Source organism: Sciurus vulgaris, assembly GCF_902686455.1.
Source record: "Sciurus vulgaris genome assembly, chromosome: 17".
Classification (NCBI taxonomy): Eukaryota; Metazoa; Chordata; class Mammalia; order Rodentia; family Sciuridae; genus Sciurus; species Sciurus vulgaris.
Window position 1 is genome coordinate 41,535,991 of NC_136478.1, and position 24,923 is coordinate 41,560,913.

General features: G+C 39.0%; 2 protein-coding genes and 1 pseudogene across 5 annotated transcripts in view; 2 read left to right on the forward strand and 1 right to left on the reverse strand.

Annotated features, from left to right (window-relative positions):
* The first annotated feature begins 9,343 nt into the window (after positions 1-9,343).
* Positions 9,344-16,752, forward strand: PDCD5 (programmed cell death 5). The gene is made up of 6 exons (XM_079117110.1): positions 9,344-9,892; positions 10,680-10,717; positions 12,673-12,734; positions 13,542-13,633; positions 14,491-14,562; positions 14,932-16,752. Exons 1-6 carry the CDS (start codon positions 9,827-9,829, stop codon positions 14,977-14,979), a joined length of 378 nt encoding a protein of 125 aa, XP_078973236.1. The 5' UTR covers positions 9,344-9,826; the 3' UTR covers positions 14,980-16,752.
* On the forward strand, positions 16,752-18,001 carry LOC306647611 (KATNB1-like protein 1; annotated as a pseudogene). The gene has a single exon. The product of its transcript is annotated as a KATNB1-like protein 1 (transcript).
* A 2,907-nt stretch (positions 18,002-20,908) lies between these two features.
* ANKRD27 (ankyrin repeat domain 27) overlaps positions 20,909-24,923 on the reverse strand; it is a 61,971-nt gene continuing 57,956 nt past the window's right edge. For all 3 annotated transcript variants that reach the window (XM_079117108.1, XM_079117107.1, XM_079117106.1), the window contains 3 exons: positions 24,037-24,115; positions 23,793-23,865; positions 20,909-22,413 (listed from right to left, as the gene is read on the reverse strand). In XM_079117108.1, coding sequence (XP_078973234.1) covers positions 22,177-22,413; positions 23,793-23,865; positions 24,037-24,115 — 389 coding nt within the window. In that variant the 3' untranslated portion in view covers positions 20,909-22,176. The remainder of the gene's footprint in view (positions 22,414-23,792; positions 23,866-24,036; positions 24,116-24,923) is intronic.

A 24,923-nucleotide genomic window follows, 5' to 3' on the forward strand; every position in this document is an offset into this window, starting at 1 on the left:
GTGGGTCCATTTTATAGGATTATTCCCTTAACCTCATGTTCCCACCACTGACATCTGTCTGTCCCCTATCGTTCTGATGTAGCCATCCTGTCAGCAGAAATATTTTAATGGCACAACTTGGATATGTCCATTCTGATAAAAAAAAAAAAAATCCTTAAACTCCAGCTATTTCTATCCCCAAGTTATAGGTGAGAAATCTTGAACTCTGACCTCTGGAGATGGGTTGGGTGTGGGGAGTAGATTAGGGTCAAGGACACAGATCAGACACCAAGCTCTTTTTATTTTTTTTATCATCTTTGTTTTATTTATTTATTTTTATGTGGTGCTGAGGATGGAACCCAGTGCCTCATATGTGCTAGGCAAGTGCTCCACCACTGAGCCACAACCCCAGCCCCCCACCATGCTCTTTGAAAGGAGGACCACACTTGCGCCTCTCAGGAAAAGCATCCAATTCATTCTGTGATAACTGTTTGTCACATGATCAACATCTTAGACTCTCTGATTTCTCTCTTGAAGTTCTAATGGCCAAAATTTCAGTTAGTCAACAGAGGTGTGACTTCCTGATGAAGCCAGTGTTACATTACTGGGTGTACATCAGACACTGGGAGAAAGGTGGACAGAGACACTTGCTAGTTCTCTGGGTGATGTGTACTGATCCTGTGTACTGTCACCTATTCTCACCTGCCACCTGCACAGAAAAATGTTCAATTACAGTTCTGATGGTGTCCTTAAAAACGAACATTTTTATTTCTTCAGTTTCAACACTCACAGCATTTCTTTGACTATACATCCAGCTAAGAAGCCACCATAATCATTGAGGTGAGAGAGGAAGGTGGTGTGGCCACAGCAGAGTGGAGGTGGAGAGGCGGGGTAGATGCTAGAGAGATTTTGAAGAGACAACTGGAGACTCAGGTGACTTGGTTGTGAGGTGAGACAGCAAGCGGAGTCAAGTGGACTCCAAGATCTTTGGTGTGTGGCCATGGGGGTGCCCGTGTTTTGACCTGGTGGCGAGGTGGTTTTGTTTGCTGAGATGGTGAACAGTCGGAGGATGGGTGCCGAAAAGAAGTCAAGGCTTTGTTTGGGGCACAGAGAGTTTCAGATGCCTGTGAGACCTCATGGAGAAGTTGAGTGTGCAGGTAGATGTCCTGGCCTCAGGTTCCTAGAGAGTGTGGGGCTGGAGATAGGATCTGACAGGCACTGGTGTGGAGAGAGCACTGGGGAGGTGGCCAGGAAGTGAGGGTGGAGGGCCTGGGCCAGAGCCCCGGGGGAGACCTACACAAGCGTCAGGAGTTGGGGCCAGGCAGATACAACCAAGGAGTAGCTTCTGCTGCAAAGGAAAACCAGGAACTCAAAGGCACGTGTTTTAAGGAAGAGCAAAAGACCAAAAATCCTGCAGGTGGGTTGGCAGAATCACTACAGAGTAGTTGAACTACGTTCAACCACTATAATTGAATAGATCAGTTGCAGAAAATTCTGACTAGAGTGGATTCAACAAAAAAATGAGAGGTGAAGGGCTGGGGATGTGGCTCAGTGGTAGAGTCCTTGTCTAGGAGGTATGAGGCCCTGGGTTCCATTCCCTAGCACCAGAGAGAGATAGAGGGAGCTGGGGTGACAGGGGGAGAGAGAAAGAAAGGAAGGAAAAGGATTTGAAGACAGCAAATATAAACTACTTGTTTTCAGTTTCAGTATAAAGGAGGGAAGGAAATAGAACAGCAATAAGAGGGATATGGGGCAACAAGAAAAGTATTATTTTCGTTTTCGTATGTGTACATGCATGTATTTGTTGTCGACAAGGCTGGCCTTGAACTCCTGGGCTCAAGCAATCCTTCTGCCTTAGCCTCCTGAGTAGCTGGGACTACAGGCACATGCCACTGTGCCTGGCTTGTTTTATTTTTATTTATAATAAAATATACATAATATAAAATCTTCCACTTCGACCATTTGTAAATGTATAATTCAGCAGCGTCAAGTGTATTTACACTGTGGAGCAACCAAACTCCACAACTCTTTCCTCTTGAGAAAACTCTATACCCATTAAACAGCTCCTTATTCCCTTCTCCCCACCAACCCCTGGTCACAACCGTGCTACTATCTGGTTATGACTACAGCCATGCCTGAAAGTATCCACTTCACCATGTAAACATCTTCCACGGGGTGCCTCATCAGCCAACCCGTTGTGCAAACATCACAGTGAATTTACACAAACCTAGATGGTATAGGCCAGTCCCTCGACATGGTCTCTTGACAGAACCAAGAAATAGTTAACAGAAGATGTGCAGGGCTGCTTCCAGTGTAATGCAGTATACTGTTTTGCAGGAAAAAAATTTTTATTATAAGTAGAAAAAGTACAGTGTAACAACAAAAGTATAGTAAATATATAAGCCAGTAACATTTACTAACAAGCACTATATGTGCTGTAACTAATGGCATATACTATGCTTTCATACGACTGCCAGTGCAGTGGGTTTATTGACACCAGCATTCCTACTAACACGTGAATAAATATAGTGCACTGCAATGTTACATTGGCTACGACATCACTAGGTGATAGGGATTTTTCAGCTTCATTATTATCTTAGGGGACCACTGTCTGTTGTTGAGCAAAATATCATTATGCAGTGTGTGACTCAGTTCTAGTATATTACTCTGCTCAGGCTGCAGTAACAAATAGCACAGTCAGAATGGCTTAAACACGGAAATGTATTTTCTCATAGTTCTAGAGACAGGAAGTCCAAGATCAGGTTGTTGGCAGGTTTGGTTTCTTCTGAGCCTTTTGTCCTTGATTTGTAATTGGCTGCCTTCTTGCTGTGTTAAATGGTTGGCATTTCTGTGTGCATGCATCCCTAGTGTCTCTTCCTCCAAACGGGCACCAGTCATATTGGATTCCTGTTCCACTCTTATGACCTTATTTAACCTTAATTACATCTTTAAAGACCCTCTAAATACAGTCACACTGGGGGCTCAGTCTTCAGTTTATTATTTGGGGGGAACAATTCACCCTGTTACATCTAGGTACCTTGTATAATTGGAATTGTATAATATTTAGTTTTTGCGACTTATTTCAATTTATGTAAGGTAAGCAAGGTTCATCCATATTATAGCATGTGTCCGAATTTCCTTCCTTTTTAAACTGAATATATTCCACAGTGTGTGTGTGTGTGTGTGTGTGTGTGTGAGTGAACATGCACCACATTTTGTCTTTGTATTCATCCATCAGTGGACACGTGGGTTACTTCCACCTTTTGGCTATTATGGATAATGCTGCTAAGAAGGTTAGCGTACAAATAATTCTTCAAGACTCGGTTTTCAATTATTTTGAATATATAACCAGAAGTGGAGTTACTGGATCTATGATGTTTAATTTTTTGAGGACCCACTACACTGTTTTCCAGAGTGGCCCACCAAAAGTAACACAAAAGTAACAAGGGTTTGAATTTCTCCACATCCTCACAGTGCTTGTTCTCAGGCTTTGTTCGGGTTTTTGGTTTTGGTATTTTGATAGAGTACATCCTAATGGGTGTGAGGTGACATAGCATTGCAATCTTGCTTTGCATTTCCTTAATGTTTAGTGATACTAAGCATCTTTTCATGCTTGCTGGTCATTTGTGTATCTTTTCTCTTTTTGGGCAGTCATGCTGGGGATTGAACCCCATATTGTTAGGCAAGTGCTAGATTAGTTGGACCTCAAATGGACTCCAATTCCATTTATGTATCTTCTTCAGAGAAATATCTACTCAACCCCTTTGCTCATTTCATTAAGTATGTGTGTGCAGTTTATTCAACGCTATTCAATGTAGTGTAGGAAACTTCAAGTCCTTGTTGGAAACGTCTAGTCTTTTCAGATGTTTTAAAGTGCACAACACATGGGAAAAGGAGAGGGCTAAAGCAATGCCCTTTAAGTATTTCTTGTTACTTCATAGGAATGGTTTCATTTGGGGAATGGGATTGTTAAATCTGACATGTTGGAGAGCATGCTGACTTTTCACTGTGTGGTGGGCGGAGAAAAGTATGCAAAGGGAAGCTCCTTAGATTGTTGAGTGTCTAGTCATTGTTCTATATGTGCATTTTAATATTGCTGGGTATTAAAGAACAAATCCTAATGAACAAAGTATAATAGAAGTAGCAAAATAATGCCTATATAAATAGATTTTAGAGAAAGTTATCCTCTAGGAATGGGCTTTATTAGTCTACCTCTTGGAGCTTCGGTTAGTCACTGGATGGTGAAGAGGGAGAGAAGGGAGGGTGAGGGGAAGGGCCCTTTCCTAGTATCTTCATATCAAGAAGATGGTTTTAGATTCTAACTATAGGTCTACGTACATTTTTTTGATAAAGTACTTGTGTCTATCAGGCACTCAGTTCCTACTTTATTTCACAACATCTAAGCTTTATAGATGTCCTGAGGTGACAATGTATGGTAAAAAGTAGAGCTAATAGGGACTAGGGATGTAGCTCAGGAGTACAGTACTCACCTAGCATGCCCTGGGTTCAATCCCCAGCCCCAAAACAACAACAACAAAAAGTAGAGTTAGTGAGTTAGCCAACTTGTAAATATCTTTTTATTATCATCAACAGAAGAGATGCATCTTAGATGTAGAATTGTTATGTTTCTGGGCAGCGTGTGCCAGGACTTGTTCATTAGGCTGCTGCAGAGGGGCAGAAGAAAGCACACAGAGATGGGAGCAAGTGTGCTCAGATTTACACTTGGATGAAAGCCACTGACGTGTGTGCATCTTTGGGCTGTGCCTTAGGACTACTTTAATTCACTGAGAACATGCTCTCATTCTAATATTTTAGTATAAGTCAGATCATGAACTCTTAGAAAATCATGCTTGGTATACTCTACTGCTTTATGTCTCATTTTAAATTGAGCATTAACTGAATACAGTATTTTAATTGTAACTCTGCCAATACATCTATCTAGAGGCCTGTTGCCATTTCTGTTTGCAGTGAAATTTTTGTCCCAAGAAAGGCAGAATTGTAATTTTTTCTAACAGACTGAGTTGGTGTAGTATATTCTTGGTTATCAAAAATACCCACGTAGTTTTGGGAATTTGAACTGCTGAATATTCATGAGGTGTGGAAAGGCACAATACACACTACACTCTCTATCACACAAAATGGGGTGTTGGGTCTGCATATGCAGGACTAGGAAGACACATCCCACTAAGTTGTTTGTGAATGAATGACTTTGTTCTTTGCTTCTTGTGTTTTTTCTCTTCCCTGTGATGCATATATTCATTTTAAAACCTGGAAAAAAAACGAAAAGGGTGATGTCACTACCAATTGAGAGGATTTTAAGAATGTACTACGAACAACTGGATAACTTAACAAAATGGACACGTTCCTAGAAACACACAACTTACCAGGATTAAATCAAGAAGAAATTTTAAAAATCTGAATAGACCTATAACTAGAAAGGAGATTGAACCAGTAATCAAAAACCTACCAACAAAGAAAAGTCCAAGACCAGATGGTTTCATGGATAAATTCTTCCAAACACTGAAAGAATTAACACCAGTCCTTCTCAAACACTTCCAAATAGTAAAAGAAGAGGGAATATTTCCTAACTTACTGTGAGGCCAGTGCTACCCCAATACTGAAGCCAGAGAAAACCACAAGAAAACAAAACTACAGACCAAATACAGTTTATGAAAAATGATGCAAAAATCCTCAACAAAATATTAGCAAACTCAATTCAACATCACATTAAAAGGCTTATTCACCATGACCAAGTGAAATTTATTCCTGGAATGCAATCGTTCAACATGTGAAAATCAGTCGATGTAACCCAACATGTTAACAGACTTAAGGGATGGACTACTTGATCACCTCAACTGATACAGAAAAAGCATGTGACAAATTAAACACATATCTATGATAAAAAGCACTCATACTTAAATATGATAAAAGCCATATACAAAAACCCACCAGGAATGTCAAACTTAATGGCGGAAGACTGAAAGCTTTTTCTCTAAAATCAGGAATAAGGCAAGGATGCTGGCTTTCACCAACAAAGTAATGGAAATCCTAGCCAGAGTAATAAGGCAAGAAAAGAAACGAGATACCCAAATTGGAATGAATAAGAAAAATTATCTAGGTTTAGAGATAATATGATTTTTTTCTTTTTTTTTTTTTTGCAGGCAGTGTACCAGGGATTGAATTCAGGGGCACTCTGCCACTGAGCCACATGCCCAGCCCTATTTTGTATGTTATTTAGAGACAGGGTCTCACTGAGATGCTTAGCACCTCACTTTTGCTGAGGCTGGTTTTGAACTCATGATCCTCCTGCCTCAGCCTCTCCAGCTGCTGGGATTACAGGCGTGCGCCACCATGCCTGGCAGAATGATGTAATCTTCTATGTAGAAAACTCTAAAGATTCCACCAAAACTGCTAGCACTAAAAAAAAAAAAAATTCAGCAAAGTATCAGATACAAAGTCAACACACAAAAATTAGTTGCATTTCTATATATCAACAATATATAATCTGAAAAGCAGATTAAGGAAACAACTCTGTTATAATAGCATCAAAAAGAATCAAATACTTAAGGAATTAACTAATGAGGTGGAAGACTTTTTATGATGAAAACCATAAAACATTGCTTTAAGAAATCATAAATAAGAAGAAAGACATCCTATGTTCATGGATTAAAAAACAAAATTGCTAAAATAATATAACTCCATTTAATGCAATTTCTAACAAAATTCCAATTTTTTTGCAAAAAATAAAAAAGTCCATCCTATAATTTATATGGAATCCCAAAGGACCCTGAAGAACAAAAAAAAATCTTAAAAAATAACAAAGTAGGAGGATTCACATTTCCTGATTTAAAAACTCACTACAAAGCTACAGTAATCAAAACAGTATGACACCAGCATGGACACTTGGGTTGTTTTCACCTTTTGGCTACTGAAAATAATGAGCACAGACTAATAAATAAAATAGCCTACAAATAAACTGTAACTTATATGTTCAGATGATTTCTGACAAGGGTGCCACACCATTCCATTAGGAAAGGGAGCCTTTTAAACACAGGTACTGGTAAACTGAATATCCACATGCCAAAAAAAAAAAAAAAAAAAAAAATGTGGATCTATACCCAACACCATACAAAAATTAACTCAAAATGGACCAAAGACTTAAGTAAAAAATTCTATACAAGAAAATATAGGAGAAAATCTTTGACATTAGAATTGAACATTATTTCTTGGATATGATACCAAAAGGACAGGCAATTAAAGAAAAAAATAGACAATTTGAACTAAATGAAAAGAAAAAATTGTGTGCATTAAAAGACAAAAGTCAAACCATGACATGGGAGAAAATGTTTGCAAATCATATATCTGATAAGGGCTTGATATCTATTGTATATAAAGAACTCTTATGACTCGACAATAGAAAAGAACCCCCAATTTAAAAATGAGCAAAGTGAGCAAAGGACCTGAATACACATTTTGCTATAGAAGATATGCAAATGGCCACCACGCACATGAAAAGACGCTCAATATCACTAATCATTAGAGAAATGCAAATTGAAATCTCGACATACCTCTTCAGACCCATTAAGCTGGCTATTTACAACAAGAAGAAAATAACAAGTGTTGGTGAGAAGGTGGTGAAATTGGAACTTGGTGCACTGTAGAGAAGAAGGTAAAACAGTGTGCTGGGGTTATCCTAAGTGGTAGAGCGCTTGCTTAGCATGTGTGAGGCATGTTCAATCCTCAGCACCACATAAAAGATAAATAAATTAAAGGTATCATGTCCATGTACAACTAAATTTTTCTTTCTCTTTTTGTTTGTGGTGCTGGGGATCGAACCCCAGGCACTTGTGCTTCCAACACAAGCACTCTACCGACTGAGCTATCCCCCCAGCCCTAAAAGTACTTTTTTAAAAAAGGTAAAATGGTGCTTCCCCTGTGGAAAATGGCATGGCCACTTCTCAAAATACTGAATACAGGTTTACCATAGATCCAGCAATTCAATTTCCATGTATGCACCAGAAATAAGTTTTGTTTTGTTTTGCTTTTTTATGGTACCGGGGATTGAACCCAGGGCACTCTCCAACTGAGTTACATCCCCATTCTTTTTGATTTTCAAATTTGAGACAAGGTCTTGATAAAATTGCTGAGGCTGGCCTCAAACTTGAGATCCTCCTGGCTTCAGCTTTCCCAGTCTCTAGGACTAAAGGCCAGCACCACTGAATCACTAACCTGAAATAATTGAAAAAAGGAACTCTGGAAGAGGCTTGTACACCCAAGTTCATAGCATCGTTGTTCACAATTGCCAAAAGGTGGAAGCAAACCAGGGTCCACTGATGGATGAATAGATAAACCAAATGTAGTGCATGCATATAATGAAATAAATACATTCAGCCTTAAAAAGGAATGCAACTCTGATACATGCTGCAACACGGATGAAACCTGAAGCCATCACGCTGGGTGAAATAAGCCAGTCACGGGACCAGTACTGTATGAATGAATAGGCGCATTCAGAGTCCAAAAGTAGAAAGGTGTTTGTCCAGGGGTGGGGTGGGGGAATAATTATTTAGTGGAGTTTCAGTCTGGGATGAGTACAAAGTTCTAGAGAGAGGTGGTGGTTCACAACAGTGTGAACGTATTTGATACCACTGACCTGTACACTTAAAAACGATGAAAATGGGGCTGGGATTGTGGCTCAGTGTCAAGAGTGCTTGCCCAGCATGTGTGAGGCACTGGGTTTAATCAGGACCACATAAAAATGAGGTTTGTTTTTTTTTTTTTTTTAAGCAATTTTAAAATAACGATGAAAATGGTAAATCATTTTATGTTCTGTATATTTTGCTACAATTTAAACTCACAAACACGGATTACCTGCCTGAGTTCAGGATAGGGAGTGGAGATCCTCCCTGCTCCCCGTGTCCTCATTCCAAGGGCAGGAGCGCGAGCGTGAACATCGCCAGAGTTCACTGGGCCACGGAGGCCAGCCCCAGCATCCTCCCAGGAAGTCCCCTTTGCGGTTGGAGGAGCAGGCAGAGAGAGGGCGGTGTGCCCGGGAGTTGACAGGGCCCCGGACCGCCCCATCGCCAACTTGACTCTCAGCCTCCAAGTTTAATTTGTCCAATGGCTCTGGGACCTTACACTTTTTCCTCCCACTGCCTCCTCCCCAACCCATTTTATTATTATTATTATTATTATTATTATTATTATTATTATTTTAAGTTGTAGATGGACACAATAGCTTTATTTTATTTTTATGCGGTGCCCCCCAACCCATTTTAAATGTACAATTTAACTTTTTTTTTTTTTTTAAGCACATTTAACAACTGTGCAACCATCGCCACAATCCAGTGCTCGTACATTTCCACCCCTCCGCCTGGCCATTCTGAGCTCCTGGTTCCTCGTCTATAAAAGCCGATACGATGAGCCCAGCACTTTACAGGTCTCCAATAAATCCCACCTATAATTATTATCCTTGTTGAAAGCAGAGATCTAGATTCGTATCTTTTCCAAGTCGCAGTCGAGTTTCCTCTCAGCCGACATCCACGCATTCACAGCGGCGGAATGCGGGCTGGCTGGTTGGGTCCCCAGGCTCCGCGGGGCGTTTCTGCCTATGGTCCCTCCCACATCATACCGCCCTAGCCCGGCCGCCTGCGATCGGGGGATCGGGCCTCTCTCGGGCGCCCTGACTGCTCGGGGCTGAATTGGTGATGCCTGGGCGCTGCGGACGCCTGCGCAGTGGTGAGCGTCGTGATCGCGCCGAGGGGGCTGCGGAGATCCCTCCGAGTGGGCACGAGATCCCTCCGTCAGGACCCGAGAGCGCGGCGGCTGCTCGACCCCCGCTGGCCGCAGCATGGCGGACGAGGAGCTGGAGACGCTGAGGAAGCAGAGGCTGGCCGAGCTGCAGGCGAAGCACGGGGTGAGCGTGCGGTCGCCGCCCTCGCCCCTGGTGGAGGGCAGGGCCCCCGGCGGAGGCGGAGGCGGGCCCCTTGGGCCGCGCACCCCGCCGCTGCCACAGCGGCCTCGTAGTCCGCCCCGGGGCCGCCTCAGCCCTCTCTCAGTCTCGGGGTCCCGGGAGGGCGCCGAGCACGTGCGCGTCTGTCCTGGATGGGGGTCTCCGGGCCAAATCCCAGCCCTCGCCCCTCCCCTCAGCCTCGGCTTTCGGAGCTGGCCGACGCGACTGCCGTGCCAGCCGAACAGAATCCAGTTTTTCTAGAACTCCGTTGTTCTACCCCGAGTAGTCCCGCGTTCCGTCGAGGGCCCGCGAGTTTCGGGTGCGGTGGCCACCGCGGGGACCGGCGAGCGCCAGCCCCCACGGAGCCGGACTGCAGACTCGAGTCTCAGACCCAGGGCTCGAGGAACGCCTGCGGTGTAAAGCGGGGAGGAAACGGGCTAGGGGTGGAGCGGGCTGGTTTCCCAGGAAGCGCCCTTTGCTTCATCAGTGTCCCTAAATCGGAGGCACGTTTTATGAAACGTAATACAGGGAAACCGAGGTTGTTTCTCAAACATTCCATGAGATTGTGACTTCAGAAGCTCATGAAAATGTTAAATGGAAACTATTTCACTGACTTCTCTGAGCCCAGGCTCTAATGATTAGATAAACTGTCCCCACCCCTGCAGGAGCGTACTGTGTATCAGAAAGCAAGCAGCACAGGTCCTGGTTGTTCCTCTGTGAAATCACACTCAATTAAAAATTATTTTTTCAGGATCCCGGCGATGCAGCACAACAAGAAGCAAAGCACAGGTATGATGGGCTGGATATCTGAACTTGTTGAGGGGTGATTTCACCAAATGCACCCCCATCCCCAGTAATATTAAGGGTGTGTAAGCCTTAAACTTTGTCCTAGCAGAGTGATTTTTCATCAAGGAATCTTTGTTATTAGTCCGTTAATTAAATATACAGGCATGGAGCCCCATTTAATACCTTGTATTGCAATTACTGTTTCTCTGCTAAACTGTGACTGCCTTAACACAAGCATAACAGAACTACTTCATTGAACACTTCAATAAATATTACCCATTTTACTGTTCTCATTTTTATCCCAATGCAAGGCAGAGCACCTCACCAGTGCCAATATTCAGTGGCAAGCTTATCGAATGAATGTCTGAGTGTGCCATTATACTGCCTACTTTTTCAGATGGGGTAAAAAAAAAAAACAAAATTTACTGTTGGAACTGTTCTATTTTTAAATGTACTATTCAGTAGTGATCACTGTATTCACATTGTTGTACAACAACTCTAGAAGTTCTTCATCTCGCATAACTGAAAGTTTGAACAACTCCCCATTTCGCCCTCATACTCTCATGCTTCCTTTTAAACTCCTGTTCACCACCTGCTTTGGGTCAGGACTGAATTGGCTTTTTAGAAATAGACAAAAAAGAGAAGGTTTAGAAAAAAGGCAGATGATAAACACCAAGTGATGTGAAGAAAGTAAAACTATTCAAATTTTGTTGGTTCTGAGAAGTATATTTTCTTACAATTTAACATTTGAATTTGGAATGCATTATAATCAGTTTTTCTTGTCCTGGATTCTTTCACAGAATATTTACTTTTACTTCTGCCGTCTCTTGGGTTCGTTTGAAATCTGAGATCTTTTAAAATTTTTTGAGGTTCTCTTCTACCGGGTAGTGTGAAGTCAGATGGCAACCCTGTAAAACTAAAGCTTGCCACTCAAATTCTCATGACCTTTTTTTTTTTTTTTAACCTTCCCCCACTCCAGGTCAGATACATGCAGAGTACCTTGCTGTTTCTTGGCAGACTTATTTCTTGTTTGCCTCGTACAAAGGATGTTGCTTTGTGATGCCCCAGCTTTGAATGGGGGTCTCTTATTAGATCCCTAATCTAGAGTACCTTCTTTTTTTTTTTTTTTTAACTCTTAAAAATACATAAAATATGGTGCATCTTACAATTGGTGACATTTTAGATCGAGTGAAATATACTACTAGTACTTCATGGCAGATTTTAAGTACTCAGCAATTGTAAGGCCCCGGGGAAGTAAGCTTTAAACTATTCCTTAAGCCCTAGAGCTTCTAAGCTGAAATAAATAGTGGGTACAACCAGTCCCAGCTCTCTAATGCAACCAGAGTATACCTACTGTTGTTTGTTTTGTGTATTAGGTTCCCTGAAGGACTTTACTTGAGGAAAAAAGTAAATTTGCTACATTAAAGTTTGAAACCATTGCCTTATGAGTATGAACTAATTCCCATTTGGGTATAAAGGAAGAAGCAAAAATAGGTGCAGTTATAATCTCAATACCCTTCTCCACTCACTCAAAAAATAGAACTGAGATCCCTGAACAACTGGATTTGGCTTTAGCTTGGCCATGGTTCCTGTGTCTCTAACATGCCCTCCCTGGGTCAGAGCTTCAGTAAAGAATTACACAGATTAATCACTTGGTGATTCTCATTGCCTGAAATCCCATGATATTTCTAGCACCTCTCACACACTAGGTAGTTAATTTTGGTAAGGGTGGTTGAACTGAAACTCCTCTATGAAAATATTACAAGTTTCCTGAAAATCTGTTAGGTTTACAGCCATAAAACATAAAGCTGGCTCTTTGAAGGCAAAAACACCTACCACAGCACAGTCTGTGTACTACAGGTGTCTATCCTAAGAAACATCTTGTTACTTTTTTGTATGTTCTGTAGGTATGCTGACAGCTTAGTTCTAATTTTGCTTGACCTATGTTTTTGTTGTAGGGAAGCAGAAATGAGAAACAGTATTTTGGCCCAAGTTCTGGATCAGTCAGCTCGGGCCAGGTGTAAGCATCTTCCATTTCCTTTAAGATATTTCCATAAAATTGGCTTGAGTTAGTGAATTGGGGAGATACATATGCAGTTATTGCTGTCTAGATTAAATGTATGTTTTACCTAAAAATACTTGAGATAACAAATTATTTGTAAGAAGTGTGAACTTTATAAACCTAGAGAAATTTCCTCAAATCATTAAAATTGCCAGCTCACTTTTCTTACCAAGGAAATGTTTTCTAAGTGTTTTTCCAATAACATTGGTAGAAAACAACTCCAAAATAGAAACAGTCACAAAATGTTGCCTATAGTTCATGTGGGTGATGGGGACTTAAGGATTGATGATAACCTTGGTTTTATTGTATATTTAGTTTTTCATAATAAAAAAAAAAAAAAAAAAAGAAAGAAAAATAATAAAAATGAGCCAATCTCAGAATGTACTATCTTCTGTAGCTTTTGTATCATAACTGTAAGCCCAATTTGAGTTCAGGAGCAGCTGTAGATGATCACCACATTTTATGTGCATAGTAATAAATTACTTTTCAGAAGGTAGTCATTTTAAGAAACAAGACAGCATGGGGCTTAAAATCTGAGAACCCAGATTTAATCTTGGCTATACCACTTAGATTGACATGGATGAACTCTGGCTTTAAGAGGCATAACCATTGTGTGCCCTACCTACTTCTCTTGATGTGGAGACATAAAGAAGTTTCTGAAATGCTTTGAAAACATCAATGCATAGTTTTAAGGAATAATATAAATAACTGTACTCAGTACAGTTAGTTTTGATGTCTTTTTGTATGTTTTTTTTTTCTTTTCAGTAAGTAACTTAGCACTTGTAAAGCCCGAAAAAACTAAAGCAGTAGAAAATTACCTTATACAAATGGCAAGATATGGACAACTCAGTGGGAAGGTGAGCTGGGCCTACCTTGAGGGAACTTTACCCACTATTACCTGCTTTATTGAAAAATAAATGGCTTCTTCAGGTCAACTTACTGTTCATCTAGTTTTAAAATTCATGGGGTTTTGTTGTTGTTTTTTCTGTGAAGAAATTTTTAAAGGAGTAAATAGTCAAACCTACCATCAATTTTTAAAAGATAATTGCCTTCCTTCAAATGTTCTGCCCTCTCCAGACATTGCTGTGGAACCTTACTGGTGTCTGTGTGACCCAATGAATTAGGGTCAACTAGCTTAAATTATTCCTGCACTGGAAACAAGACTTGTCAATGATACCAACTAAAATGCTACCAATTTAGGTAGAAGTTGGACACCCACCACCCAAACAAGGAGGGATTTTAATCCTTCGTTTATTATTTGTGTTGCTGAAGGGCCATGAGAAAGGGGTATAGTCTGGCAAGCCTAGACTGCCTTCAAGAGCCACACAAGCTCTTCCTGCCACTCCCTGATCCCTTTACCCTAAGAACTGCTGCATGTGGGAAGGACAACCTGTTGGTATTTTTGAGGGTGACTTTTCCCCCAAGGTGGCATTTAAGCATCTCATGGGCAGAGGTAGAATGTCCCCCCTAACACTTAACACAGTGGTGTGTTTGTCATTGTCTACTGGTGATGATAGAGATGTTCTTAACTATGTTTGTTTTGAACTTTTCTGAGGAGCTGTTTGGTGGATATTGTCTCCTTTCCCCACATGAGATAGTAAGACCAATTTAGTTGGAACTTAAACCAGTAGTTGCAACCTCCTAACACCACTCCTTTCCTCTTTCCTGTTTTTTTTTTTTTTTCTTCTTCTTTTTTCTTTTCTGATTATCCTAGGTATCAGAACAAGGCTTAATAGAAATTCTTGAAAAAGTAAGCCAACAAACAGAAAAGAAAACAACAGTTAAAGTAAGTTTCTGCAAATGAAAAAGTTGGTATTTTAAATGTTCACACACAGCTGCCATATCAAAACATCTTTCAGTATATAGATAGTTTTGTAGCACATGGACATTTTGGAAGAAAGATTGAGTTTATTGAGAAGGTTCTAATGTTTAAGGTTCTTGTCCCCCAGCTGCTCCTCTCTTTGCTCATGAAGTCATTTTAAAGACATGTGCACAAGACTCACTTGCCTGTTGTGCATGAGACTCTGGTTTCTAGCTCCAACACCACGAAAAAATAAAGACACACAAAGAGGCCTGAAAGAGTAGAAATTTTTCTTCTCAGAAAATCTGTCATGCTTTATTAAATGTTATGACATTCATTTAATTTTCCCCCTAGTTCAACAGAAGGAAAGTAATGGACTCTGATGAAGATGACGATTACTGAACTAGAAATGTTTAGAGACTGGACCTTAATGGAACAACTCTAGTACAGAGGTTAAGATCCGTTTAAATGTTTACTTTGTTTATTGTCTATATGCCTTTAAAAAAATAAACTTGTTATTCAAAATAAAGCAATTTGTGGTAAGTCATTTTAGTATCAGCCAGGTGACCTGAAGAACTGCACTTTGAATGTTTTTCCCTTCCTACCAAAAGCATTTAAATGCTTGGCAGCATGAATAAGCAGAAATAGAAGTTGCTGCAGCATGCTTCAAGAAGAAGAAAACAACATCATAGCAGCCAGTAACACTGGGAAATGAAACCCATGGACAGCTTTAATATCTTAGCACAACTAATATTTCTGTAGCTAGTACTTCCATTTAACGTAAGAAAATCTCTGGCTTTGATTTCTTTTGTAATCTGCTTTTCAGAGGCCTTGAGATTAAATTAACAGTATCACTCCCATCCAAAACAGCTGGAGTGATACTTCCATTGATTAAACTCAACCACAATAACTAGGTAATAATACTTCAACCGTAAACATATTTGTAAAACAAATGCCTTCTAATGATTAAAGTCTAGTTTGAGTTGAGCAGTTACATTTTGATAAAAATGTGAGTTTTTCACTAATAAAGCTGCGGGTGACATTAAGGCAAATGTCATATCATTGAGCTTTACTTGCAATAGGTTATGAAAACTTTCACCCATACATTTAGATCATAAACTTTATAACTAAGCTGTTTGGTGTAACCTTTGGTGTCTTAATTCCATGAGCCTGAGCCCCAGATTGAATTCACAACACTTAACGGGATGAACAGGATTGGTAGCAGAAAAGTGATAGGAATTGTGGTTTATGGTCCCAGTCTGCCTTACACAGCATATTGCTCATGTTAACTGTGTTTGAGATTTTATAATATTTGAAATTTGCAACCATCATAATTGAAGAAAGTCACAGGGGCTGGTGGTATGTCAGTGGCACAAGAGCATGCTGGAAGCCCTGAGTTTGATCCCCAGCACCACAAAAAGTCAGTGTTGGAATAAGTGTCTATAATTTTATTTCCTGAATAAATGAATGAGTTATGACCATTTAGAAAATTAATATTTTTGTTTTTTTAAGAAATAGAATTGTGAAAATCTGTTCAGGGATTTTGTGAAAAAATTCCGCTTTAGACCTCATTGACATAATAATGCTAGAAGCACGTTTGACAATTCTCAGCAAGTTTTGTTATGTTTTCTCATGCGGAATAACCGATGTCCCTAATTCCAATTATGATGTGAATGTTGTGCCTTTCAGAGAAACTTGAGAATGGAAAGTGGTTGTATGTACAAGGATAGAAGTTCCTGAAGGCATAAAGGGTGGAGAATGCTGTCTAGGAAGTAAGGAGTGGTTAAGTCAGTGAGCTGGCAATCCTTTGTACTCAAGACTTACACAGAAATAGAAATTCAGGCATTACGTATGGACTGTAAAATCTAGTTTTTCTTTCAAACTGAGAAACAAAAAACAAGTGTAATGAAGTAGTCAATTGAGATGGCTCCCACTATTAATTACAACAGCTCAAAAGGAAACTTCCCAAAGACCAACATCTCATTCAGGACTTTCTCCAGATGAAGGGCACACCAAGCTTGAAACAGCCAATTCAGATGCCACTGCTAACTTTACCTTGACTCAGATCTCAAGCAAATCAGACCATTATTTAACTCTGAACCTGTTTCCTGGCTTGCCGATTCTTTTTAGTGAGACATTTAGAATTAAATAGTTACACATCAGGAGATGCCCTGAGTGGGGCCCTGCCTAGGCTGTCCAGCTTCCGGTTGCCAGTGCAGGCACTGAGGTGAGGCACCCAAATTGAAAAGATTATGGCATCTGAAACCCACAATGTTAAAAAACGGAATGTTTGTAATAATATTGAGGATCATTCCATTGATCTTCCTAGAAAAATGATCTGTAATTTCACTAATAAGAACATGAAAGAGGTTAAGAAATCTCCAGATTTGGCTGCTTATATAAGCTGTGAAAAGCCCAGATAAATTTGAAAAGGTGATCTATCACAGAAAAAAAGTTCGACATCTTCTTCCAAATCCTTGTTACAGAAAAAAACAGCCCCCTATAAGTGGGGGCTGATATGGCAAATAAGGAAAGTGAACTGGCTTATGCTGGCCACCTGCCTGAAAAATGACACATATGATAGTTGAACATACTCGGCTAACTCCAGTGATTGTGGTTCTTCACAGAAAACCCATCATCTAAATACAGTGGGTTTTTTCTGAGGTTTCTCAGGATCACAAAACAATGGCCCATATTTTGTTCAACAGGACTTTGAGACTGAATATATCTTGAACTTTCTGGAGAAAGAAGTATAAATGAACTTGTGACTTATTTGGTGAGGATAGAAGATCTTGGAGTGGTGGTAGATTATCTGCCTAATTATTATTAGTTATTACTCACTAATAGTTTACAGGAAGAAAAACGATAGATCTCACTTGGCTGCTGCCTAGACTTGTTACCTTTTGTAAAGTCATTACTTAAAAGCAAATTTGAAGGATACATGATAGTTGGTTTAAACTGACTTCAAACTGTAATAAAAAGGTGGTTAGAACTATCATTCAAAACAAATTATAAGTAATGGAAATTGCAGATATTTGTGGGAACAAGAAAAGCATCTTACTTTGGTTCCAGCATATATAGCTAAGGCTGTAGATGCTTACTTTTTTATAGTTGCATTGAGAGATTTTGTCTACTAAAGAGCATTTGATTATTCAAAACATCCTGGACTATATGATTTTCAAAAATATGTCTTGGCTGGAGTGGTGGCTCAGTGGTGGACTGCTTGCCTAGCAAGTGTGAGGCCCTGGGTTTGATCCTCAGCACCACATAAAATAAAATAATAAAATAAAATAAAATATAAAATAAAATAAATGGTATTGTGTCCATCTACAACTAAAAAAAAAAATTTTAAATAAATGGGTCTCTTCTGACAACTGTGAACTGTGAAAGAAATTAAAACCACTTTTTTCTTTTAAAAAGCCACATAATGTATGAGTGTACCTTTTTCCCCACATCCTCACCAACACCTATTGTTGCTTGTGTTCTTGATAATCGCCATTCTAATTGGGGTGAGATGAAATCTTAGGGTAGTTTTGATTTGCATTTCTCTTATTACTAGGTTGTTGAACATTTTTTCATATATCTGTTGATTGCTTGTACATCTTCTGTGAAGTGTCCATTTCCTTACCCATTTGTTGATTGGATTATTTGTATTCTTGGTGCAACAATAGGTGTTGGTGAGGATGTGGGGAAAAAGGTACACTCATACATTGCTGGTGGGGTTGCAAATTAGTGCAGCCACTCTGGAAAGCAGTATGGAGATTCCTCAGAAAGCTTGGAATGGAACCACCATTTGACCCAGCTATTCCACTCCTTGGCCTATACCCAAAGGACTTAAAATCAGCATACTACAGAAATACAGCCACATCAATGTTCATAGCTGCTCAATTCACCATAGCCAGATTGTGGAACCAACCTAGATGCCCTTCAGTTGATGAATGGATAAAGAAACTGTAGCATATATATACAATGGGATATTACTCCGCCATGAAGAATGATAAAATTATGGCATTTGCAGGCAAAAGGATGAAATTGGAGAATATCATGCTAAGTGAGATAAGCCAATCTCAAAAAACTAAAGGACGAATGATCTCGCTGATAAGCAGATGAGGACATATAATGGGGGGTAGGAGGGGTTAGCGTTAGGTTTAGGGTTAGGGATAAGGAGGGTGGTAAGAATGGAGGAAGGAAGGACTGTATAGAGGGAAAAGGGGGGGAAGGGAAAAAAATAACAATGAATCAAACAACATTGCCCTATGTAAATTTATGATTTTTAATTAAAAAAAAGCCACATAATGAAACCACTAATGAAAACCTAACAATCTACTTCACATTGAAGTGGAAAAATTTCCAAAAGGAGCCACTTCAATGAGATCAAGTACACTACAAAGATTGTTTACCTTGGCTGCATTTGGGCTTTCCGTGGTTGTCTGGTACCATTGTTTAAGAACTACTGGGTCTTACTGCAGTCCTGCATGAGAATATAATTTATACTGTCTGAAAAAATAAGACAGGATTTATTACTAGGAACCACAAAGACTAAGCATCATCAATTTTTTGTTTTATTAAAAAAAACATGAATGTGTGCAGCTATTTCTTATGTTGAATAGATTTTCAAAGTTTAAAACATAGTAAAAAGTATTAAAATTGTCCATACTGAGATAACAATGTATACAAATGCCTTAATTATTAATAAGCTAATGTGTTATGATACCAATATCTGTTTTAAAAAAATCAAAAAACTGCTAGGCTGTATTTCTTTTAGCTTGAATTGTTCATTTCACTGTAAGTTTCACATCAGAAATGAAAAACTGAAAAGATATATTGAACTCTCTTGTATTCATGAGGAAATATTTAGAGGGAAATTAGTAATGTCTTAATTTATGAAAAAATATGATGGATGAATAGATGTAAACATGATAAGCATAAAATTAAAATGGTAAAATCCAGGTGGTTAAGTATATGTGTATTCACTGCCAGCTTCTTCAACATTGCATCATGTTTGAAATTTTTTATATTAAAATGTTGGGAGAGGTAGAAATGACCATGTATATGTGGTTCCCTTTCAGGACTCTCTATTCTGTTGGGACATGTCTTTATTCCATTATTTGTTTATACTTTAACCAGTACCATACTTTCTTATGTATTCCAGTTTTATATTAAATTCTCCTCTCTAAAGGTATTGTGACGATTTTTAGCACTGTCCTATACATTTTAGAATAAACTTGTCCATTTAAAAAAAACAAAAAACCTGCCAGGCAAAGTGGTACATGCCTGCTATCCCAGCCACTTGAGAGGTTGAGGCACAAGGATCACAAGTTAAAGGCTAGCCTCAGCAACTTAGGGAGACCACATCTCAAATATAAAAAGAACTAGAGATATAGTTCAGTGGTTAAGTACTCCTGGGTTTAATACCCAATACCAAAAAAATTTTTTTTAATTTAAAACCAACCTTGGCTCATTCTGGCATGATAAACCATGAAATTAAATCAAGGGTTTACATTCATGTAGGATGTTGTTGAGACATTTTTCATACTATTTTTTTTTATTTTTATACATATTTTTAGTTGTTGGTGGACATTATTTTATTCATTTATTTATATGGGGTCTGAGAATCAAACCCAGTGCCTCACACATGCTAGGCAGTTGCTCCACCACTGAACCACAACCCCAGCCCCCAATACTATTTTTAAAACTTGAGAATGTTGTTAGAAGCTCTGATTTTTTGTCATGTCCATATTATGTATGTGTGTGTTATGCTATAAAGATGAATATGTATTTGTATGAATGTTTAACTGGAAATGTCCATGGAATTGGCTAATTTATATTCACTTTTATTGTATATAGATGTCTAATATTTTTCATTTCTGTATTTTGTAAACTTCATTTGAGTAAATTCACTATTTCTTTAAAAAATGATTATACATTGAAGTATTTTCAAAATTATAGTGCACCATTCAAAAAATTAGGTACTAGCACATATACATCTTGAGAATGCCTATGCCAATAAATTATATGACATAATTTTTTAAATAGTATGACAACTAAAGCAATTTAAGTTAATGTTCTTTTGGTTAAAAGAGGGAAAAGAGGAAAAATAGAACAAAGAAATTGGTAAAGCAACAGTGTTCATTTTATGTTGTTCTAGGAAGCTGTATTGTATTTATTATTTTGATTTTAAAAGAAAACATCCTTGTGGTCCCTCAGCACTGCATCTGCAGCATTAAGTCAGCCCTGTTCAGGTGGGTGGATAATGATCTGCTCGGAGTGGTTAAGTGTTTCAGTCATGTCTGTAACTGACAAAATACTCATCCATCCAAGGGGGACTGTATCTCCACATACAAAGCATATGTTTATTGTAGAGGGGCTCAGAAACAAATCTCCATCACAAAACATTAAAAAAGCATAACATGGGGCTGGGGATATGGCTCGGTACAATGCTTGCCTAAGCATGCATGAGGTCCTGGGTTCAATCCCCAGTATTGGGGGGAAAAAAATACCATGACACATTCAAGAATCATAAAGTTTACTGTTTCTCTTCCATCATTTGGCACGTATCCAAGGCACATTAGAAAATTAGAAATTATAAATTACTTTGTAGAAAAATAACCCCTCCCTTCTATACACACAAGAATTTCCAAGAACATGCACAAAACCATTTCCCTATTACAAAGTTATTTGAAAATGTACTCAGGACAAACCCATGTTTACAAGCTGTAGACCAATAACATAAAAAAATAACAGTATAATCTATAGAAATTTATAAAAAGCAATAAATTCTAACTTAAAATAACTTTGACCTGGTTTGTGCTGTAAGTTTTGAATCTGAATCAAAAGACTAAGAAAAGATGTGCCAAATCTACTTTCTAGTAACCATCCATCAGGTGTGACAGTTAAGGGAGGTTCTTAACGGAAAGGGATGTTTCTAGAAACACTGCTACAGGTATACATGTGCAGTGACCAAATATCTGTACTTTTTTGGAAGAAAAATTATATCCAACTTTTTCCATATAGTGCAGAACAGGTCTAATATGTCCTTTTTACTAAGATGAACATCAAAATGGCATTTAGGCATCTTTTGGTTCAAGTGTTGCTTTGAAAAGGGACATTTTGCATGGTCTGTTTCTTCATTCCAATATGACATTTCTGCCTGGCCTCCACAGTACTTACTGTGAAACCTAAATTGCTTCTCTTTAGCTTATCCCAGAGCGGGGAGGAACATTTTAGCTTATGCTAATACACATCACAAAGGTTTAGCACCTTTCCATCCATGGAAGGAGATCAGCATCTGACGGTGAAACCTCTCCCTATAACCAAGAAATCCTTAGAAACATGCACCCCAATTAAGGTGCTGGACCCTACTGGGATTTTTGTCCACTCTCTTGCAAGTGTATTCATTAGCTTTGAAGAGCAGATGATGGTAAGTTTTTTGTTGCATTTATTCCCTCAGCCACAGAAAAGCTTTCAGGGACTTTCTGCTGAAGAGTCTCTCCGGCCAGTTGTTTGAAAGTATACTTAGTTCTAAGCTGTATTCATGCTCAGCAACATCTTATTGCATATTCACTTCTTGGCAGCAAACTTAACAATGACTTATTACTGTTAAGACTGGGAAATACCAGCCCCGTGGGGCATAGATAGGTTGTCAGCAGTCTCTGGGCCCTTGGGCACAACTGCGTCTTCAACTGTGTGCCTGCGGAGCATTCTCCTGTTTCCAGGAGCAGTTTGCTTCTGTCTAGGCTTCTCCCCAGGCCAGGCATTCTTTCCTTCATTAGCAGTCTGAGATCTGCTCTGGTCTGGCAGGTTATTCTGTTTCCGTGTGGTTCCTTGCCTCTCGGGCTAAAGAAAATGTACAATTCAGTTTATGTCTGCACTGTAATATAAACCACTGTGTCAGCAGCAGCTACCCCTGTGGGCTATTATGTCAGACAATGTGCTCAGTATTCCTCAAGCATAATTTAAATTCTAACATCCCTGTGGTGACAGTGTGACACATGCTCACTACCTGTGTAGTGTAAATATATAAAGCACCCAGAGAAACTGCTTTACACATTCACACTTTATAATCTAAGTATATATATTGCAATATTCACCCCACAGCTGAGGAAACAGGACTAGCAGTTAAGCCATCTGACTAAGTCCCACAGCTAGAAAGGGAAAAGCTAGCACTTGATCAAACTCAGGCAGATTTCAGTTTCCCCACCAAGGAGCAAATCTATTAGCAAAGCTACAGAAGAGTAAATGTGAAATAAAAATTAGTCATGTTAATAGAAATCACTTTAATGTTCTTGGGCTGGGGTGTGGCTCAATGGTAGAGCATACCTAGTATGTGTGAGGTACTGGGTTCAAACCTCAGCACCACATAAAAATAAAAGTATCACGCCCATTTACAACTAAAAAAATTTTTAAAAAAAGAAATCACTTTAATGATCTAAAACAATGGTTTAAAACTTACATATTTGCTCCAACAAAACTATATATCAATTTTCACCCAACAATAAGGAAAGTCATATTTCTGAGAAAAATCACTTTATAATAGCATAGACTGGGCTGTCTCTCTCTCAGGAGATAGTCTGCATCTTCCTTGAGTGTATTCCTTGCTTTATCACTCCTCTCTTGGGATTACCCCTCTGTCTCACTCAAATGTGTATCTACTTTCCTAAATAAACATCTGTCTATGCCTTAGGAAAAAAAAATAATAGCACAGATTGTAAAGCAGGCTTCATTTTATAATAAGTAAATTTTTTAAATGGCACAGTGGGAGAGAACTACTGTACACATCAATTAGTTGTAAACACCACTGCACTTAGACCAGCCTACTGTACACACTGAAACTACAGCTTCCCATGCTTACTACTACTTTCTACTTTTCCCTCTCTCCTTTCTCTGCTCAGAAATACATCAGTGAGGGGCTAAGACTGTGGCTCAGTTGTGGAGGGCTTTCCTAGCACACGTGAAGCACTGGGTTCTATCCTCAGCACCACATACAAAACGAAATAAGATAAAGTTATTATAAGAAGTCCACTTTAAAAATGTATCAATTAAGTCCATACTCTTGACTGTCCCACTAAAATATTGCAGTTTTAATTGTCGTGTACTCTTACAGTGAAGACAACCATGAAATGAAGATGGTTATCATGGAGAAATGTGTTTCCCATGAATTACTTTTGAAAAAGGCTTTAAACAGTATGATTATAAGCCAGTGTTTAATAACTCACCTCATGCAAAGAACCTTCGGTAAAATTAGGGACACTTCTATCTCTTGCCATAATCTCCCTAGAAGTCCTTCCCCTGAAACCCAAAATATAAAATAAATATTTGGAATAGTGGTGTGAAACATTCTGGCCATAAGATGGCAGCATTGCATGACATTACTACTGACGATTTGTCCACAGGTAATTAAAGCCCTTCATATGTTCCTTCTGTTCTAAGTACATTAATCAACTTGATTTTTATACTCACCCAAACTGACCAACTGAGTGAACAAAGTAAAACTGTCTTGTAAAAGGTTCATCTGGTAGATCGTACATTTTGGAGTTCCCTGTAGATAAAAGAATAAACAACTGAAAACTTCAAAAATAGTTATATTAAACTTGCAGCACAGACTCAAACTTTCCAATTTCTTAGTTTAACAAAATTTAGAACATTAAGTGCTAATTTTGCTTAAATATAGTAGCAGATGCCTATTTACTATTTACTATGGGAACCTATTTACTATTTACTATGGGAACCTCCGGAAGACAAGGATAAATCCTTCATACCCTAAAATTTCCCAGCTACAACCAATTATGCTGAGGCAGCCTCAGAATTATCCAAATATGTAAGTGGGGTTATTCACATTACTGAACTGCAAATACATTGGACTTTTTAAAGATAATAAAACAAGGACCCCTTTAAACTTTTAAAAAAGGAGAAAACAGTTCCACAGCTCTTTGGTAACTGCTACTCTAATTACCTTTATCACCCTCTGCACTTTTTTTAAAGCAGGGGGCAGGGATGTAGTTCAGTGGTAGAGCGGTCCTGGGGCTTCAGCCCCAGCACTGGGCGGGGGGGGGACACAGAAAGATGCATCATCCTGGAAGTCTAAGAAATGCACCAGAGAACACTGGCTTTGGAACATGAGGCATGATGGAATCTACCAGAGATCGGGCTCTCCAGTGGGTAAGTGGAGGCCTAAACCTTCACATAATGCTGGGAATGTCTGTCTGATTTCCTCAGGAAAAATAATCAACCAGAAAAATAGTCTTTAAAAAAAAAAAAAAACCAAAAACTTAGAGAAATTCAAATGAAACATACATTTCTATGATTCCTGTATCCCTCCCAGTCATAACTATAATGACATTTTACAT